This window comes from Charadrius vociferus, unplaced genomic scaffold, assembly GCF_000708025.1.
Source record: "Charadrius vociferus isolate BGI_N301 unplaced genomic scaffold, ASM70802v2 scaffold56, whole genome shotgun sequence".
NCBI classification, from domain to species: Eukaryota; Metazoa; Chordata; class Aves; order Charadriiformes; family Charadriidae; genus Charadrius; species Charadrius vociferus.
In genome coordinates, this window is record NW_009649057.1 from 390,474 (window position 1) to 410,733 (window position 20,260).

General features: G+C 51.7%; 1 protein-coding gene across 1 annotated transcript; it reads left to right on the forward strand.

The window, feature by feature from the left end:
- Window positions 1-14,213: 14,213 nt before the first annotated feature.
- PTGES (prostaglandin E synthase) lies at window positions 14,214-19,967 on the forward strand. The gene is made up of 3 exons (XM_009888003.1): window positions 14,214-14,321; window positions 15,957-16,039; window positions 19,718-19,967. Exons 1-3 carry the CDS (start codon window positions 14,214-14,216, stop codon window positions 19,965-19,967), a joined length of 441 nt encoding a protein of 146 aa, XP_009886305.1.
- Window positions 19,968-20,260: the final 293 nt, after the last annotated feature.

Here is a 20,260-nt window from a genome sequence, read left to right on the forward strand (position 1 = left end):
GCTGGGCTGGCAAGAGGTTCTCGCTGAAAGTTTCTAATTGGAGAAGAAGTAGTGGGACACTCTCTTCTCCCTATGTTCAGTTTAATTTCTACTCGAACATGTCTCTGTCCACATCTCTTTTGTCCCTGCCTTCTGACTCTGGCTAGACATTCTCTAATACTCAGTGGTTTGGGTTTATTTTCTTTCCCTGCTTCAATTTCAGCATCATCTTCCAAGTGCTCCTTATCCTAAAAATAGAGATGAAGCAGTGACAGGAAAGGGCTGCGACTGACGTACATTGGGATCTTTTAAGGGTGGGATTGTGGTGGGCCTTATCCAAATACAGAGCCTGGCTAAGCTCTGAGGACGACACCAACGCTGTGGGAAGGCTCTGACTCACTGGAATGTGTTCACTGACCTTTCTGTAATGTGACAGTAGCAATAACACAAGACACCAAAATCTCCATTAATGTTGAGCAAACATTGTCTAATCCTAGCAACACCCAGGGAGTCAAGAGGCTGTGTCATCCTTCTCTTGCAGGTAGGAAAATTGAGGTTTGCAGATGATGAAAGTTCTTCTTAATGTGGTAGTTCATAGCAAAGGGTTTAGCAATTCTGTTCTGTCTGTGAAATCTTTACTCAAGAGCCTGACCCACGATTTGCCTTGGGCAGGCTTGAAAATCCTTGTCTGTGGTACAAAATCACGGAGTCCCTTGGGTCAGTGTGCACTGCTGTGCTGTGAAGAGGGACAGTCCAACAAGGAAAGGTATGGATGAGCTTGGGATTCGAGTGAAGTGAAACATCATACACATGTCCAAATAAATCTGCCCGTGTGAAAAAAATTCCTTTGATCATGTCTGAACCCTCATAAAATTCTGATGTACCAGTAGAGTTTTTCTGGTCTGGATTCTGCTCTAGAAAATGCAGTTGAGGGGTTCTTCCCTACAACACGCGAAAAGGATTTCCAGTCTGGATGCCCAACTGTAAAGCCCTTTTTCCTGAGGTTGTACTGCAGTCAGAGAGTCTCACTGTGCTGTACACACCGAATGAGTAACGAGCCCCAGGGACCTTACAGCGTTTGGATGCAGTGGTGGTCCAGACCAGGACTTTAGCTGGTCTACGCTGGTACAGCATCTACCCAGAGCAACATACAGCAGCTGAGGATCAAGCAAGGTTTATCAGTGCTGCTGGTGCCCTTTGGCCATGGTGAACACTGACAGTCTCTGCAGAGGGAGACAAATGTGACTTTTAATCTGATATCAAGTGGTTTTCAGCAGGTGGAGAAACGCAGATCGTGTTACCTGGTAGGGATAGGAGTGAAAGGTAGGGGAGAGGAGGTGTTTAAAGCCATGCTTGATCTACGGCATCAGTGTGGGTGAGGGAAGTGGCTGTCTCACATTTCTTGCCTCCCGTGGGAAAATCTTGAAAGGTAATGTTTTATAGATAAAAGTGCAAGGTGACAAGCTGGCAGGGCACTTCTTTGCTCTTTATATGGTGAGACCTGGTGCTGAAATCTCTTTGATCTTTCAGTCATAGCAACTCCATCAAGGAATGATGGATGGAGAAGGTTTTTCTCAGAACAAGCACAGGGAGTTATTTAAGTGCCTGGCAGCCAAACTGGCTCTGCTCCTCCACAGACTGCTATGTGCTCCAGAGGGTGAAGGGATGGAGAGAGGCAGCTCTTTGGCTTTGGAAAAAATGAGAGGTCTCTGTTCATTTGAACAGGAGACGCCAGGACTGCCGTAGTGACAGGCTTTGAGCAGAACAGAGTTTTAAAATCTGTAGCTGGGTGATCTTAACAGGTGTCCATTTCTAAAATGGATTTTCATGGCATAGATGTGTTCCAAGCTCACGTAGCTTTGATGCCAGGAGTGAAAAGGTGAAGACATAGCTTGGAGAAAATTGCTCTTAAGAGTTTAAATACCAATGCCGCAAGGACAGTGGGGCTCAGGCGGGTGTTTTGCATGCTGGCTTGGGTGTCTCCTGTTGCAGGGCGAGATGATACAGCAGCTCAGGGTCCGATGGTACCACCCAAAGCCGGGTGCAAATAAGCAGCAGCCACCTATGGACCATGCAAATCCAGCTGGGCTGGCAGCCGAGAGAGGCACCCTGAGGGCAGGAACTGGGGGAAGCAAAGCAGGGTGCTGGGACCCGGGTTTTACCAGCCTCGCCTTTTCACCCCTCGCTGCGCTGCTGCGGCTGAGCTGGCTCTGTATAATTGCCTCTGGGTTCTGATTTCAAGGCCTCTGTTGTGCAAGATCGAGATGAATAATGTATGAAGCAGTGCTGATAGAGCCAGTGGATGGCTATCAGGTTGCACTTGCATGCTGGCAGTTGGACTCTGTTTTGACTTGTAAACTAAACACTCACGGTGCAGACATCCTCTGTGGTTTAGTGATCAGATCTGGGGACTGCATTTGGATTCAAGGGGTCAAGTCAAGGTGCTGTCACCCAGCTCCAAGCAGCACTGGGTAAGTCACATCGTCCGTTCTCCCATATCCACCTCATGTCTCTCTGTGACACAAACAGGAGGGGAAGGAGATCCCATAAAAAGATTATTATTTTCATCTTAATTTAAATTGTGTTTCATTATGGAACTTATTGTCCCAGGAAGTAATTTAATTTTAACAGTTTGGACAATGGACTTGACGCGTGTAATTACCAAGCATTACCATCAGGTATGACAACAAATTTGCAAGAAAGAGAATTAAGCCTTGTGCGGTAGGTTCCTCGTTAGTAAAACAGGGATGCTGTGAGACTTGGGTTGCACTCGCCTCAATCCTACCTTTTGTTTTTTTCCTCTCTTTTTAAAATTGAGCTCAGAATCTGAAACTGGAGACTGTTGCTGTTTGGCTTTGACTGGTCTTCAGTCTGGGTCTGGGACCTGCTCTCTGGTTATGTTCTCCGGGCTCCCTTGGAAGCAGCTGGAGTGGAGCAGCTCTCGCGTGAGCCTGTCTGCTGTGTGTAGCAATAGCTCTCACTGAGAGAACAAGAAATAATAGGAAAACTTTAGCCCATATTCTGCCTTAAAACTTGAATTCTGTCGCAAATAAGAATTTAGGGATAAAAAATGTGTGAAAGGGATGAAACCTGAACTTGATGAAATAAAACGCTATGGTTACATGGCGGGGAGGATTGCTACAGGAAGAGGATTATAGGTCATGAGTAATGCTGTGCCCTCCCTCCAGTCATGGGCTCTGATGTGGCGAGTGGCTTGTATTTCACCCAACATATAAGAGGTGGTGGTGTCATTAAGCAGACAGCCCCATCCAACGTTTTGGGAGCCTTAGGTGAGAGAGGATTTTCAAGTGCTCAGTAGGTTTTGGGTTGGACTAGAATCAGAGGCTGTGTTTGGCGTGGGGTTTGCAAAACTAAACACCCTGCTCTTTCACCCATCTACTGTGGAAGAGCCGTAAACACGGGTCACTAAAATCAGTCTTGCAAAACAGCTATTCTGACCGGCGCCTCTCTTATTCCTGCTTCTCTGGCTCCAAGTCATGCTCGAATAAAGAACTTTGCCTGGTTTTGATCAGCTGTAGCAGTTGGTGCTGAGGAACACGTAGGTTCATCAGGAGAAAGCAACTACTTGCTGTTGTAATAGTTCCTCCATTTGTTCAGACAAGCCAGGTCTGGCTGCCCTGGGAGGGTTGTGGAGGATATGGAGCTGGGATCGGTACTTACCAGCTGGTTGCAAGGCAAAAGACGAGCACCAGACAGTTGGCCAGTGAAGGCCAAAGGACAGCAATGCCTCTTCAGGTTCCTGGTTTGTTAAAGAGCTTTAGAAGGGATCTGTAACCAGAGAACAACAGTCACCGAGAGCCAGCAAACCTTGGCACCAGCGGTGACATCTCCTGAGCAAAGAGCAATGTGGTGATTTCTCTGGAGACTGCAGTGAGGAGACTTGCCGGAAATAGCACCAGGTCTGTCCATCTCTGTGGTCTGGACATCAGGCTGCTGGTGCAGGACAGCCAAGGCAGCTCCCCTGTTCGGTGACTCACCTTCGGGAGCTTTCCAGTCCACCTCTGACCTATGTACCACCTCTTCTGCCTCTGCTGCTGAGAACAACTGTGAAGAAATCACCCAGGGTAGGCTCTCTTCAGACCAGGTCTCCAATGCAGAGTGAAACCCTGAGATGACAAGCTATCATGCAGCTCTTTCCACTAAACCGTAGTGGATTTAAGCAGCCAGCTGGAGAAAGACGGCTTTGTAGGGCCTGAGTTGGTCCTGTTGCATGTTTGGAGTTGGCAGTCTCGGGCCCATTTTCCAGGGAGGATTGTGTTCTCTACAGCTGGTCTGTGTTTGTCCTTTATGCCCAGGGTAGAGCTCTGCCCTGCCCTCCTGTACTGCAGGTGTAACTTTGATTCCACATGAACTTAATGCAAAATGGATTCACTCAACCCCTCTGTTCCCCTGACAGAAAAACCCAAGATTACATTTTTTCTAGGTTCTTTTTGGATTGGTTGGTTGGTGTTACTGAAAGAAAAAAAATAATAATAATCCAGGAACAAATTTTAAAATTTTCCACGTGTACTGATAGTTTGGGGAGGGTCTTGTAGCTTAGGAGCATGAGCTTGAGTGACTGCAAACAGACACCTACTGAGGTCCACTTACTCAACTGACCCGAGTGCTGCAGTAGGAGGGGGAAAGCGTCACACCGCTCCTTTTGGTGGTTCTGTAGGTCAGACATGAAGGAGCTTTTTGGTAGGTAAATACCACATAAATTTGATGAGAGCTACCAACTCTGCTCTCATCCCTTCATGGTTAACACCAGCCCATCAAGCATGCTGGGTGGCTTTCCCAGTCCCCGCGCTCCAGCTCCCAGGCTCGTCTGGCCACACGCAGGTTGTTCCTCCTGTGCACTGGAGGAGGCACATCTGTATATGTTCCTGTGGAGGGACAAGCGAAACACTTACTGAAAATGGATTAACAAGCAGTTGTCACTAGATCTCAGTGTTCAGAAGTGTGTCCCTCTATGCAGGACCGGATGAGAGCTATTGAATTCTTTCAGTTCTGCAATGTCCAGCTGAAGTCTCTGGGAGGACCTGTTAGTTTATGCCTCGCATCTTACACTGAACGACCTGGAAATTATCATTCCCATACATTAGATATGGAGACAGATTCATCAATGTTAAATAAGGATGTAGAATCAGGAAGGCGTCTGGAAATGTCAGGTTCTTTTTCCAGGAGATATGTTATCTAACAGGAAGAAAAATGCTCTCTGCTAAAATAAGAGATTGCGTGCAGGACTTCAGTTTCCTGCTATTGTTAAAATGTGTGTTTGAGAGCTGGAAACCCTGTGGCCAACAGTGAGCTGGAATAACTTGAAAAGAGGAGAATGGACGTCTCTACAAAGAACAACGTTAAGTCCATGCAAATAGCATAGCGAGAGAGGAGACGGTGCTGGAGGATACAGAAAGGCCCCAAAGGAACAGAGATGAGCAAGCCAGATCTATTGCTGGACGGCTGCAGAGTGACTGTCCCAGGTCTGTCTTCTGTAAGAACATAGCTGGAATTCCTTGAGTTTGGGAGTAGCCCCTCCAAAGTGCTAAATAATTTGATGCGGAGTCATTCTGGACCCCTCAGTGAGGACTTGAGAGTGTTTAAAAGAAAAATGAGCTATTAGGAGGCTGAAGGACAGTTGGAGTGCAAGGGGTGAAATGAGTTGGCAGTCATGTGCTGGTCATCTGCTTGCTTCAGCGGTGGAGGGAAATAAGAAAGTATGACTGGGATAATCAAAAGCATGGAGGAATCTCCTTTGAAGAGAGATGAAAGTGAATAGGACTGTGGTAAAGCTGAGTAAGAGGTGATTTCACAGACATGTATTGAAGGAGGAGTATGCTAGACAAAGCTGAGCAAGAGCTGCTATTCTTCCTAACCTCTCGCTTTCTCTTTGTGACATGAACAAGAGGGGAAGGAGATCCCATAAAAAGATTATTATTATGATCATCATCTTAATTTAAATTGTGTTTCATTATGAAACTCACTGTCCCAGGAAGTAATTTAATTTTAACAGTTTGGACAGTGGCTTGACGCATGTAATTATCAAGCATTACCATCATACATGACAACAAATTTGCAAGAAAAAGAATTAAACCTTGTGATTCAGAGCTTAACTTAATCTCTGACTTCTGAAGACTGGATGCACCAGGGTGTACGGGGCCAGAGAACCTCAGTCCATTGCTAGCTACCACAGAGGCTTGTGCTACCTTGAAACCACGGTGTGCCCCACGGCTGGTACAACCCCGCAAGCTCCCTGTTTCTCTTGAAGAGCAGCAGCTCTGTTCCACCAGCGAACATGCTCACAAACTTCCCCCAGTATGGTATGGTGCAGCGCAGGTCCGTAACCCTTTCTGTTGCCGAACTGTCCTTGTGGGACAGCTCTAGCCCTGCTAACATGGCCGTAGCATCCCGTAGCCTCCTGTCCCTATGCCCTTTCCGCAGCTGCCTTCCCACCTGGATGCAGCTTCTCCCCTGCTGATGGGGGAACACTTCTTGTTCAGTTTTGGCTGAGTTGGTGGCACTATTAACAGAAACATACGGTGCTGGACACATGCATTCTGCTGCTTTGTAAATATTTGTAACGAGCACTTATCTCCTCATGGAGGGCTGTGTAGAGGAATCAGGGTTGGATAAACACAGGGTGGAGCACATTTCTGGGCACGCATCATGGACGCGAGGACATGATGGATCATTCAGGCGGAGAAGAAATCTTAGGATAGTTAGATCAAGCATCACTGCCTGGGGAGTAGCATGGAGAGATTTCTCTACTTCCTTGCATCATTCAGGCCAAATTCTGGTCTTGATGAAGTCGGGGGATCACTCTGAGAAGTTGTATGGTCCTACATCCCCTTCCCTTTCCTCACGGTGGGTTTGGGAAATATGCACTGACCGTTTTTAACTTCCAAGTGCAGGAGATGTTGCACTGCACAGGGTATGTAATCCCCGCTCTGAGGTCCAGGGAGAGGCCTGTGAGTTTCATTCCCTTCTCCTTATCTCCTGCTCTGCTGCCTCAGGACATGACTGCAGCCGGGGTCATGCTCTGTGAGTGCTCCCACCGCTGTGAGCAAGAGGGCAGCTGAGACAACAACACAATAAAAAGCTTCCAGGCAATTGGGGCTGTAAATAATGCAGCTAAATTACTCACTGCTTTCCAGGCTGACTATGGGGAGGGTGTTTTTAGCATTGCATGGGGGTGTGGGGGGGCGGTGTTTATTAATAATGTCAGAGTTGAGACCTGGGCCACTTTTCCCTGGCTGCTGAGATGCTGAAGCAAGCCCAAATGATGTGTTGTGCATCACCCAGTGAAGGGAAAAGAAAGAGAAAGTCTTAACATGCCTCTGGAGCATAGCTACGGGCTGACAAGTGACTCAACTCAAAAAACCTCAAGCTGCCGAGAAGCTCTGACTTCTGCCTGAGTCAGGTCTCGTGCGAAGGAGGCCCTGGTCTGCTGCTGTAGGAAGCCCAACCACCCTCCTGCTGCTGAGGACCTTGCTCTGAGAAGTGAGAACACTTAGGAGATCAGCATGTGTGATAAGGAGATTTAGAAAACATGACCTATAAGGAAGGGTGGGTGGAAATGCTGCTGTTTAGTCTAGGGGTGATGGAGTGGACCCGGAGAACTTGGGGTTTTAAAAATAAGCTGTGTGTTTTGGAAAGCTTTGTGGTAGGTGAAGCTCTATGGCAAGGCCATGAAGGAAAGGTCTCTTTAGAGTTGGTCTCGCCGGAATGGTCTAGCCACGCACTGCTGGGGTCACGGGCAGGCAATGAAGCACTGACCTTTCCATTCCCTCTTGTCCTGTGTTTCCATGTCTCTGACAACTTGAAAATGCCTTTCTGTTGAAAACAGGACTTAAAGGGCTTTAAAATGGGTGAGCTCTGAAGCCTGCTGTTCTCCCTGGGCTTCAGAGCAGGTTTAACAGCCCAGGAGCTAAGAGGTACCCACCTGCCAAAAAAGGTGCCTGTTCTTAAGCTGGGCACCCCATTGCGCTTCTGAGGGTGAGCAGAGCCCTGTGGATCAGCACAGCAGGAGATCACAGCCCTTGGTCAGGCACTGAAGAAGAGAAAGACCATCTTGGTTTGTTTTCTGCTTTTCTCCTTGAAGCTGCTCATCTGCTGTTGAACGTCAGGTCTCCATAAGGCTGAAATCTGGGACCACATCTGCTTTCTCTCCCGGCCCTGTTAGTGAGCCAGTGCTCTTAATGCTGTAAAACGTGCTACGATTCCCGTTTCTCCATAACACAGCATGTGGAGGCAGGACCATGCAACATCCTTTACCTTTGCTCTTGCTCAAGAGCATCCCACCAGGGAATCGGTATTTACTTTGTAGTTTTGCAGATGCCTGAAGCCTAGGAAATGTTTCCCAATTCTGAAATTTTTGGCAGCAGGATTAGTTTCTCCTCTCTCCCAGCCTGGTGGGGAAACTCCCTCTTTTTGGGCAATAACATTAAGTGGTTTTTGCCTGTTGTTTATGGCTGATGGGATCTGGTTTTGGGGAAGAGAAACACATCACAAGTTGCTGTGGTGTGGCTAAGTAAGAGAGATGCCAGCTTTCCACACGCCCCAAGCCCTGACCTGTCTCCCACCTTCGCCCCATGGCAGCAGTGTCAGGTGTAGCTCTGCCTAAAGCCACCTTTTAAACCAACTGGGTCAGCGGGAGAAAGCAAAGGAGAGGAGAAAATAACTTCCCTGGTCTCCTCAGCCCCTGTCCCAGCAGGGCTGCATCCCTGAAGGCACAGAGCAGCGTAGCCAAGGAATTCTTCCCTCTAAGAGAAAGCCCAGGCGTGAATCCATGTGAGGCTCAGAATAAGAGAAAATAATCTGCCTCCCACATGCTCACAGCCTGATGGCTTCTCTTCTCGTGTCTCCTTGCTGTCCCAGCGGCGGGGGACGTAGTGACTGCTCTGCAGCCAGGGTGGGTGTAACAGTTTTGGGCAGGAGAGTGGCTGAGAGCAGGGCAGCAGCCCCGGAGCAGGCCAGGAGGGACGGTGGATGGAGCTGGAGGGAGAAGGCAGGAGGACATGCCGCTGCCTCTCACTTGGCCCTGGGCCCCATCCCTGTCCCGGGGCTGGCTGAGGAACTCCAGGTTCCTCTGCTCCTCGTTGCCTGAGACCGGCAGCCCCCACACCCCTGCCCCTTCCCCGGGCCTCTCCTGCTGGCTTTCTCCTGCTGCAGGCATCTGGTCTTCTGAGTGCGAAGGACTATTTGGGAGACTCTGATCCCACGTTCCCCATGCTTGAGACCTCTCAGATAGCTCCAGCCAGTACAGTCACTTTAAAATGCAAAACAGACAAAATCTGCCTGAGTTTGCCAAAGACTGAAGTATCCCATTTGTTTCAGGCGATGCTAATGATGGCGGTTCACTGCTGAGTGACTTTGCTGTATCTTCTGCTGTCCTGCATGCTGGAAAGAGCAGTGAGGAGCCCAGGAGCTGGAGGACGGGGACCTGCAGGTGAAGCAGCGGGATTTCATTCATCTCGGGGAGAAGGTGCGCCATGGTGATAGGACTTTTCGTGCAGGCTAAGGAGGGAATGCAGGTGGAGCGCCTTTCTCTTTAATAAATAGCTAAACCGCTCATGCCTTTACTTGAAAACGTAGCTGTGTTTGATGAGCCAGCGCGGCACAGCCTCCCGTGGGCAGCCGGATTTCCCAGGGCTAGGTGCTGCCAAGGGCAAGTGATCACTGGGGCAGGGCATGTCTGCAGGCTCCGGGGCTTTGTGCTGGGAAAAGCAGGAAGAAAAGGCAGGGAAGGAGGGCACCGGCGCCCGCAGCAGCGTTGGAACGAGCTGGGAATGTGGCTCAGCGCTGCCTGGAGTCGTGGGGCTGAACTGCCGGGCCCCGGGCAGGCAAGATCCCAGCTGGGTTCTGCACCTTCTCCACCAGCACGTGGGAGCACGCTGGAGAAATGCCACCCACCTCCAGGCTGCAGCAGTCCCCTTGGGCTCTTTGCCCGGCCAAGCTTGGGGATGTAATTGCTGTTTGGGAAAACTTTGGGGAATCTGAGCTGTAATTGCCCAAAGCATCTGCTGCCCTTTGAGATCAGGTTGGAGCCCAAGCCGTGCCACCCTGGCATAGGTGCCTGTGCTCTCTTGACTGGGGTTTATTACACAACCAGCCTTCTCATGTAGCTGCCACCAGGAAATTCCCCGGCATAGCAATAGTGGAAAAACATGCAGTGTAATTCAGCTGGTCAAATAAATAACAACCCGTGTGAGAACTGAGGGTGATTTTTATTCCATAATCTTTCCAAAGCAGGATTGTTATTAAAGGCTTCTATTTTTAAGTACTTTTCTCGAGAATCTCCCATGAATTTCTCTTTCCTTCTGCTTGCTGCTGTTCAGTCCCTCCTCCAGCAAAACCCTCCATCTTTCCCCGCAGCTCCTGGGGTCAGCCTCACCTGATGACTGAATCTTTCAAAGCCTGACCCTGAGTCTTATTAATCATTTCTCAAAAAAATGTGTTGTTTTTTGCTAGCAGTGTTGCTTTTGGGTAGGTCCTATCCCGGGTTGAGACCTCTTGTGCTAAAGGCTTTAAGGCACGGCTTGTAGTTTAAAGACATACTGCCCTTAGGACCTGGTCTCGTTTGAGCAATGGCTCTTTCCCAGCAGGATGTGATCTGTGGAGGAGGATCAAACTGTTAATATTAACAGCCTGCTTCCGCCCAGATTAATGGGATGGTTGAACATACTCCCGGGAGCTGCGTTGTCTTGGGTCAGCAAAGCCGGGAAGGTGCGACTGCGGATGTGTCCTACACGGCGTGAGACCCCTAAACTTGAGAAATCAAGCCGGAGCGGGGATGCCAGGAACATTACACCTGCCTTCACAGGCAGCTTCTGCCCCTCATCCCCATCCACGTAGGTGCTGCGCCGACACACACCAGCCCTCCCCACCGGGGTTCAGCTCGGTGTAACTGTGAAAGGGTCTGAAATGCATAAACATGTGGAAAAAAACAACTTACTTTGCCCACGTGGTTTTTATACACCATGGAGCCCACCCAGCACATACAACACCCACGCCTGGGACCGCCCCAGGGGCTGACGCCTAAACAAACTGTGCTTCTTGGTCGCTCCATTCAATTTAAACTTGTGCCAGCGACTGGTGCAAATTGTCCAGGGCTTCCTGCCAGTGCTTGAATAATGCTGAGGAGGAGAAAGTCTGTCTGGCTAGCAGGAGAAGTCCTGGCTTGTCTGCAGGAGGCACCAAGCTTGTGTGTATTCCTGCGGCTTGGTGAGACGTGCTGGCTGTGCCTCGGGAGGGGAAGAAGGTGCACGAAGGAAAAAGGTCTCGCTGCTGAAGAGCTTGCAGGCTGGATCCTCAGCTGGTAAAAACTGGAGCGGCTCCATGGAGGGCGTGATGTGTTGGTGAAGGGTCTGGCTGCCTGCCCGGGCCCCAGGCTCCCCCAGGAGAGCCGGGGAAGGGGCTGCTGGAGAAAGTCTCACCTCTGCTGCAGGGCTGGTCTGGCCCTTGCATCGCCCCAGTCCTTGGCCACCGCGGTTTTCCCCGCTATGGGTTTACTCCCTATCAGCTACGGAGAGGGGAGATGGGAGGGAGCAATGTTTGGGATGTGGCTTCACCATCAACTGCGTATACTTCGCATTATGGTGTTTATAATCCTCTGACAAACTCCAGGGACGTGTGAGTGGCGTTGGATGCAGTTTGGTGGCAGCACAGGGCTGGGGTCAAGAGTGAACACCTCAGCCCTTACAGCAGTGTTTGAATCCACATGGCTGCCGCGTGTCCTGGTGTCCCCATTCCCACCCCCGGGGAAGCAGCCCGTCGGAGGCGTTCACTGCCTGGCTGCAGAGCTCCACGCCGGGCTGTGCTGGGACTTGTTCTGCAGCCGCCCTGACGCCAGGGTGGTGGTGACCAGCTGCAAGTACCTCTCCCTTGGAACCAAGTGTTTGGGGTTTTCATAAGCTCTCTGCGCACTCGGATGTCGCGGGGCTGAGCCGGTGCATCGCAATGAGCGGTGCGGCATCTTTGGGTTTGCAGCATCACGGCAGAACAGCCGCAGTGAGGGAGATTCAGAGACAAACACAAAGAGTTTGCAGATCTCAGTGCTGGGAGAGAGACGGTATACTTGAAAGATCTTTCTGGCTCTGAGCCCTGCGCTGCCAGGCTGGGGGCAGCGCAGGGGTCTGGAGCTGGACAGGACATCTACTCCGGATGGGCACAGGGAGAGCTCGGCCCTTGGCTGGGATGGCCGGAGCACGCAGCTCGTGTCTGAGCTGAGCGTGGCAGGAGCAAAACCTCTGCTGTGGTGCTGCTCCTGGCAGGAAAGCTGCCCTGCTGTGACTCTGTGCTGACCGTTTGCTGGGAATACAAGAAATGGTGTAACCCTCTGTTCTGCAGGGGCAGAGGCTGGGGCTGGCCTGTGGCGTCCCTTGGCTGCCGGTCAGGGCTGCCCGGATGGAGAGATGACTGTTTTCCTTTCTGGCTTGCTCCCTGAGCGGGAGCCAACCGTCTGGATCTGCCCACGTACCCTGACCCATGCTCGCATTGGCAGTACTTCTGTACTGCCCAGACCAGGGCTGCTGTACCCAGAGCATGGAGCTGCTTAAATTCACACCAGAACGCCAGGAAAAAGGCTGCTATAGCTCGTTCTCCCCGGGGAGTGGGGTGCCACCAGCATCCCATTGCTGGGGACAAACCTGTCCTTGTCCGACAGGGTCTGTAGCAACAAGACCGGCGCCTGGTCCTGGGCTGAGTGTGATGCTCCTCTTGGGTTACTCTGGACCCTCTTGGAAAGGACAGGATTAGTTTTGCTCGATGGCAGTTAAAAAGCCCTGAAGAACAAATCCAGCCCTAGAGCCACTAACACTTTGGTAGATGGTTTTGTAAATGACAAACCGTTGTACTCTGTTCATGTTTTTTTTGAGGCTTTTTTTGTGGCTTGAAACAATTTTTTTTATTCCAACATGTCAGTTAATTAAAAAACTGCTCACATCCTCAAAGCATTCATTTTCCACTCAATCTCCAACAGTTTCTATTAGCCTGAAATAAGTCCTTTTTTTTTTTTTTATTTCTTTTTAATATCTTTTATTCCCTGCACAAAGGAACCAAACCCTAAATCCAGCCCTTCAACACTAATAAACTTGGAGAGCTCCAATCTGCTCCGCGCTGCTGGCTCGCTGGAGGTTTGCCGTTGCCAGCACTGGGGCCAGGGCTGGGGAAGAAGGAGTTAAAGGTTCGCACTGGAAGAGCAGCCCAGCTGCCTGCAGAGGCTTAGATCCCACTCTTTCTTCACCAGTGTTCGATGGCTGGGGGAAGCCAGCTCCAAATTCAAATGCCACGATCTAGACCGAGGACAAAATTACACCCGGCTGCCCTGATTCACCCTTTTGGAGAAAACCAGGACGAGCCGTCTTTGAGGCTGGGCAGACTGGTGTTTATTTCTATTTGCAGGTTTGTGGCTTTGTGGTCCGTGACTTGCCTGGTTGTGCTTCCAGGCTGGTCACTGCCGGAGGTCCCCTCCCAGCCGGGGGGCGCAGGGGCAGCCCAGACCCCCAGGTGATGGGCACTGGTGGGGACAGGGACAGCTCTGTCCCCTGTGCCCCATCCCTCAGCAGGTGGCTGTGTCGGGGAGGTCTGGCTGCCTCTGCCACTGGAGCGCTCAGTCTGCACTGGGCGGGACTGGGGAGTACTGGGAGTGCTGCCACGGAGGGGTGGGCTGTGGGATCGGGGACGGAGGGAGCGCAGGAGCACAGAGCTGGATGCGGCTGAGGTAGGTGCCTACCTTCTTCCTAACTCCTCCTTCTTCCCAGCTCCTGTCCGTGGGTGAGGGATGCTCTGTGCAGCTTCGTCCCTCTGGGCACAAACAGGAGGGGAGGTTCGTGGTGGGATGGGGGGATCGTGGTGGACTGGTTTAGGGAGGCAGGAGGTCGCGCTGTGGCCAGGCTGAGCCTTGCTGTGGCCCACACAGTCGAGTGGGCTGTATCCCAGCTTGGGGCATCGCATCCTTGCGGACCTGGTGGTGGCGAGGAATGAGGAGCAGAAGCTGCCTGCTCCACATCCCCATCTGGGGTTCACTCACCGGCAGCTCTGCCGCATCATTTACTCTGTCCGGCCCAAAGGGGTCTACGGGGGCTGTGGGCTTTCACCGAAGAAACAGTGATGACTTCTGTTGTCTTTAAACATAGCTGTTCTTGCCCCCTCTCCCGCAGAGCCCCCTCGCAGCACAAGCAAGATCTCCGCTGACTGTGAGTGCTGCAGGCGACCGAGCAGCACCTTCCCCCAAAATGATGGAAAACGCAGTGTTCATGTCTTTTACATTCTACAGCACAATCTTGATTTTAAAAATGTACATCGTTGCCATCATTACGGGACAAGTAAGACTCAGAAAGAAGGTAAGTTTCAGTTTCCTTTACCTTTTTCTCCCTTTCTGGCTTTTTCCTTGGATTTCTGTGGTTTTTCTTTCTTCTTTTATTCCCGTAAAGGCTGACCAAATTTTCCTGAAGCAAGCTGAGATTTCTTTGACTTAAGTTGAAAGCAAAACATGCTTCATAGCTGTGGCAGATGAATATCTTGCTTCTCTTTGACTCTTTTTGTTTGTTTCTACCATCTGTAGTTTGATGTTTATAATTTCCAAATCCTAATCTAAATAGCAATTTCAAATCTAAAATGCCACGCAGGTGAGCTGCTTCTGGAGGAGACTGTTTACAGTTAATTTGCCATGTCTGGAAGAAAAGGAAGGAAAAAAAAAAAAAAGGTTTAAGAACAAATTATTGCAATGTTTTTTTTCTTGCAATGTAGCAGAAAGCTTTTGTGCTTTCGGAGGCTGAATCGCTGTGTGAATGCTCCAGGAGAGCAGAAAGTCACGGAGAACAAAAACAATAGCTGGAGGAAATGGTTTTTGGACACGGAGGGAAAATGCAGGGAGGGCCAGGGGTTAACAAGACCTTTTATCACCCACAACCTAAATTGAACCCATGGCAAAATTCAGCTGTCTGTAAAATATATTTTAAAGTATTTGAGGAGTTTCCAACTACATCGGTGGAGTGGGAGGGAGAGATTTCTGCTCTCAGAAAAAACACAAAGAAAGATATCCCTCTGCTGTAGCATCATTGTAACTGAAGATTTGGCTTTTCTTCTGAATGATGCTCCAGCCCTGGGACAGTCTGGGCTTGTAACATGATTAAAGAAGTTGTGAGGGTCCTTTCCAGGCTGCAAAGTGAAGCTGTCGCATGTAACCAGGTCCCTGAGGAACAGCTTCTGAGCGTAGGTGGAGAGCTTGTATAAATCATTTTTATTTCTAAGTTTATTGTTATAGAATCATAGAATAGTTTGGGTTGGAAGGGTCCTTTCAAGGTCATCTGGTCCAACTCTCCTGCAATGAGCAGGGACATCTTCCACTAGATCAGGTTGCTCAGAGCCCCGTCCAGCCTGACCTTGAATGTTTCCAGGGATGGGGCATCTGCCACCTCTGTGGGCAACCTGTAAAGTCACACATCTAGGCAAGATGTAATACGGGACCTGCTTCCTCCGGGGCAGGTTTCAGTCACGCAGTATCACTGCCAAAAAGCCAGCCAGGGAATATTCTTTCTTGGTAGGGTGAATTAATCTGTCAGTCTCGGTTATATTTTGGATGCCACACTCCGTGTCTGCAAGCTCTGTGCCAGCAGTGATCTCATTTGGCAGTTGGCAATGTCTCCTTTCAGTGGGTTTCATGGGGAGCAGTGGACTGGGATCAGGCTGGAGGTCTCCTGAAGACTCCAGTTTGGGACCTGCTCGGTGGGCAGAGTTGGGTTTTTCAGAGGATATGCAAAAGCCATCGGGAGGTACAGCGTTTAACCCCCAGGACCATGCACATGGAAGTGCATCAGCTCTTGTGCTTATGAAGGGTGGTGAGGAACTGGGGCTGAAAGGTCTCCTTGGGCAGGAAGAAATCCCCACTGGTTTTAAAGATTAGGGGTAAAGCTTCTACCTGTAAAGATCCTGAAAACATTATGAGCATGATATATTACAGGGACTCTCTCTTGCAGGCGTTCGCAAACCCGGAGGATGCGCTGCGCAATGGGGGGCTGCAGTACTACCGTGAAGACCCTGACGTGGAGCGGTGCCGCAGGCGAGTACGCGGCGGTGCTGGCGTTCCCCTTGCGACGCAGGGTGATCCCTGGCAGCTGCTGGCAAAGAAGCAGTGGGAAGCTAAAGGGCTCATTAATTAAGTAATTACGTAGATGGGTTGAACGCCTGGGGCTCAGCTGTGGGACCCTGCACGCTACAGCAGTTTAATCTTTAAAGGGAGTGTGGGTGTGCGCTGGAGCAAAAGGACATGTGGAAGGACCTGGCCGCCGACTCTGAAACAATTAAACTCATTCCTAGACGCTCAGAGTCCCACAAACCCCCCGAGGGCTTGTCCCCCTGAAGGATCCTCATGCCCTGCTCCAACAGGACCCCAAATCCCTCCAGATCCCTGCACAGTCCGGACAGAGAACTGTGTGACTGGTCCCAGTGCTGTATGCAGCTGCCCTTTCTGGGGATTTGGGAAGAGTCTGGACATGACTGCAATAACTTCTGCCTCCCTAATTGGGCAAACTCTTAATCTTCTCCTTCTTCTGTGGGGCTCACAGTTCCTGGGAGGTAAAACATAGGGTGATTCAGCCCCAGGTTTGGTTTGCTGTCCCCCTTACCCAGAAGGAGGTGCCCCAAGTGTTGTGCTGGATCACTGGTGACGTGCAGGAAAGGAGCTGGAGCCGTGCCCTGCTGTCACCGAGCCCTCGGCCGCTGGCTCTGCTGTGGGTGGGGGAAACTGCGCTGCTCACCTCTCACTGCCTGCAAGACTTGCTTCAAAAAACATCCAGTGCCACCCTAATCCCTGGGCTTCCAAAGGGAGGAGGAAGGGAAACAAGCTCCCTTGTTTTCCCCTTGCTAGGAAGAAGAAAATAATAGTAGTAATAATAATCATAATCCTCTTTTGATTAGTCAGAAAGACAAACTTCCATAAAAATAAATAACCGGAGCCGCCACAAAGACCTGGGGCGGTCTGGGATCTGACTGGTGCAGCTGAAGTGCTCAGGGTCGGTCCTTGCTGATCTTTTCACAGCCCTGGGGAAGACAAATTAAAGCCAAGGTATTTCCCCTGAGCAAGGGTGATGTCGGGTTTTCTTCTCTGGCGTTGTCTGGAGGGGAGCAGGGCCACGGCCGGGCTGCTGCTGTCTCTGCAGGGCAGGAGCAGAGCAGGGGAGAGCGAGCAGCAGCCGGGAGGGAGGTTTCCCCCTCGCCTCTGAGAGAGGCCTCCGGCTGCGTCTCAGCTCTGGAACAACAATTTGCCTTTTCTTTCCTTTCTCCTCCCCGGTTTTCTGTTTGTCCTTCCAACCCTGCTGGACCTCCGAGTCCTCGGGGGCTTGTTTGGATGGGGCTGCCGCGGGGCAAGGTGGTGGGTATCCGGCAGCTGCCCTCTCCCGGCACGGCTGACACCAAAGTAAACTCTGTTCATCACCGCGGTCCTGGCTGGGCTGTGGGAGGGCTTTGTGGTGGTACCCACGGAGGCGATGCTGGCTCAGGAAGAAAAGCAGAGCCCTGGGCTGGGAAGGGAAGGGGCTGTGAGTGGGCAGACAGCAGCCCATCCTCGTGTCTGGGAAGGGGCTGGCTCTGCCCAGGGACCATCTGGCCAGGAGGAGCAGAGGGCTTCCTGCAGCTCCCTGCCTCGCTGCGGGGTTTGGCAGGGAATACGTGTCCTCCATGTCCGGGTTCTGATCAGCTCATCCCCACTGAGTCCTCCTGGCATCACTGCTACAACAGCAGGACTTGTTTTAGTGTCTTTTCTAGGCCAATTCCTCCATGCTGTCCCCAAATCAAACCCAGAGAGCAGCTGAAATAGGGTTTCCAGCAGGCTCTTTGCCGTGTTCATCCCTTGCTACCCCTTGCTTGGGGACGTGGCCTTTAAGCTAGGGACTGCTCCCCATGGAGGTGGGAAGAGCAGGTAGGAGAAAGACCTTTGCTCTCCTGCCTTTGATGGGGATAATGGGGTGCTGAAAGCCCTCAGGGTAGCTCATTTCTGGGTACAATAACCTGTGCATCCCCCTCATTCTTCAGCAAAGCCGGGGCTGGGAACGGCTCAGGTGCAGTGTTTACCCATGGGTGCCCCGGCCCTGTTGAGCCGGTGCCTGGCCTGGGCTCCAGCATGGGAAGGGGGCAGGGAGGGACGCCGACGGGGGCTGGCATTCAGCACACAGGTCATTTCTTGTGATGCGGTGATGGGAACCAGCTGCTGGACCCAGAGCCTCCGCTCAGGTCCCAATCCCTGGGCATCGCAGTGAAGGGGAGGAGGTTGGGGCAAGCTGAGCTTCACCACGGCTCCTGCTCCATCTTCCTGCTCAGAGACAGATCCTGCCTGGAAGCAGTCACCCTCCAAAAAAACCTGGGCACTTGGTGGTGAAAACTTCTGGTGGAGAAGCTTTTGGCAAACCTTGGCCTGAGGAAATCGGTGTGTTTGGTGGGGCTGTTGCCAAGGCGGACACAGGGACATCTCCTGTTCCATAGACCTGATCCCGGGGCCAGGAGAGGGGGCTTCAAACACAGCCCTCTTTCTTTTCCAAAGTCAGTTTTCAGCCAGGTCTATCCCAGCCTGTGTCTGCACTAATAAGCTGTGACTGAGCATCCTAAAACTGCCTGGCCACTTCTCAGCTTGCGCAGAAGATCAAGACAGGCATCTTGGCCTTTGTTTCAGGGAAAAAAATAGCTTAAAATTTTCTCTTGGCTTTGTGGACATTCAGACATCCCGGGGCACAGGAATGGGGAAGCAGCTCTTATCAAGGCTTCATCTCTGCCTCTCAAACCTTCAGACATATGGGGAAAAGGCAACCGAGCCTCATGCCTGGGTCATTCTCCAGCACAGATCTGTCCCCACCGAGCAGGGCGCAACCGGAGAGTCCCCCATCGAAGCACAGGGATGGGGCTCTGAGCTGCAGAAAGAAGCTCTTTCATCACAAGGGAACAGAAGAAGGAGAGGCGGAGGCGGTGGGAGGGTGAGGACAGCTTGCTGCTTTGGGGACCAATTTCCCTCCTTCAAAGGGTGGTCCCCGCAGGAGGAAGGACACAGCTCATGGCAGGATCCACTCCTGTTTCAGCAGCGGTGCGCTGCGGGTGGTGGCAGGTGACGTTGTGACACCCCAGCAGGCGCAGGTTCAGACGGAGAGCGGGTTTGGGCCCTATCAGTGCCAGTGTGTCACTTCGTGGCCGCAGCGGTCCCTCCGGCCTGTCTATGGTGCAATTAGGCAAGTGCTGCTGGCACAGCGCGGAGGCGCAGGGGGTGCTTGGGGCGTTCCTCCCCGTCCCCTTTGGATGCGCTTACAGAGAGGGGCGAAGCCACAAACCCTCCCATCCTGGGAGTTTCTCCTCTGGAAAAAACATGGTCTGGAAATTGCCTCGTTATTGTGTAACGTGGCCACATCTGGGGCCGTGCCGTGCTGGCGCCACACCAGCTTTGAGCTTTTCACAGCTTCGCGGGGTCTTTGTTTTGATTTGTTTATTTAAAAGCTGTAACCCTTTAGCTGTTATCCATCGCGGCAAAGGCGTCCCAGTCACGGAGGGCAAGTTTTGGGAGCACAGTATCCCGAGGGAGAGACACCAGGTGTGAAACCCTGTGTGTGCGTACGGGGGGTCTGACTCTTTTGGGGACCGCATCTGCACCATCCAACAGAGGAGAGGGCCAGCAGCACCCAGGGATGGGCACTCTGGCTAGGAGGGATGGGAGACAGCAGGGAAGCCTGGTGGGAATGAGCAACCTTATCTCCCTTTTCAGAGCCCACCGCAATGACATGGAGAACATCTTTCCCTTCCTCTTCCTCGGAGCCGTCTACTCCCTGCTGAATCCCAGTCCGGCAGTGGCCAGGATCCATTTCTTCATCTTCTGTGCGGGGCGCATCATCCACACCATCGCCTACCTCCTGCAATTGAAGGCACCCACACGCTCCGTGGCCTACAGCGTGGCACAGCTGCCCTGCTTCTCCATGGCTCTGCAGATCCTCCTGGCCACCACCCCGTACTGGTAACACCCAACGAGACCGACCATCCAAACCCCTTCGTCCTGCGCTGTGCTGGTTTCCCCGGCTGGACCGGGTGGTGTGTGTGTGAGTGTGAGTGTGCACGTGTGTGTGTGCGTGCGTGCACATGGTATGTTGCCAAGGAGGCCACTTGTGCCCCAAGGATGCTCGGTACAGCCTTGATGAAGTCCCCGTGCTATTGAAATTGGGCAGGGAGGTCACCAGAGAGAAGGGGCACATCTCCCCGTGGAGTGGGAAGGGGATGCGGAGGCAGGTTTCTCTCACCCCTGCTAAGGGTGGGA

Bases quoted from the DNA above. Each gene is read 5' to 3' on its own strand.
- PTGES (XM_009888003.1), top strand. From the start codon at position 14,214: ATGATGGAAAACGCAGTGTTCATGTCTTTTACATTCTACAGCACAATC. The intron at 14,322-15,956 runs GTAAGTTTCAGT...TCTCTCTTGCAG, and splicing joins AAGTAAGACTCAGAAAGAAG to GCGTTCGCAAACCCGGAGGA. The intron at 16,040-19,717 runs GCGAGTACGCGG...CTCCCTTTTCAG, and splicing joins GACGTGGAGCGGTGCCGCAG to AGCCCACCGCAATGACATGG.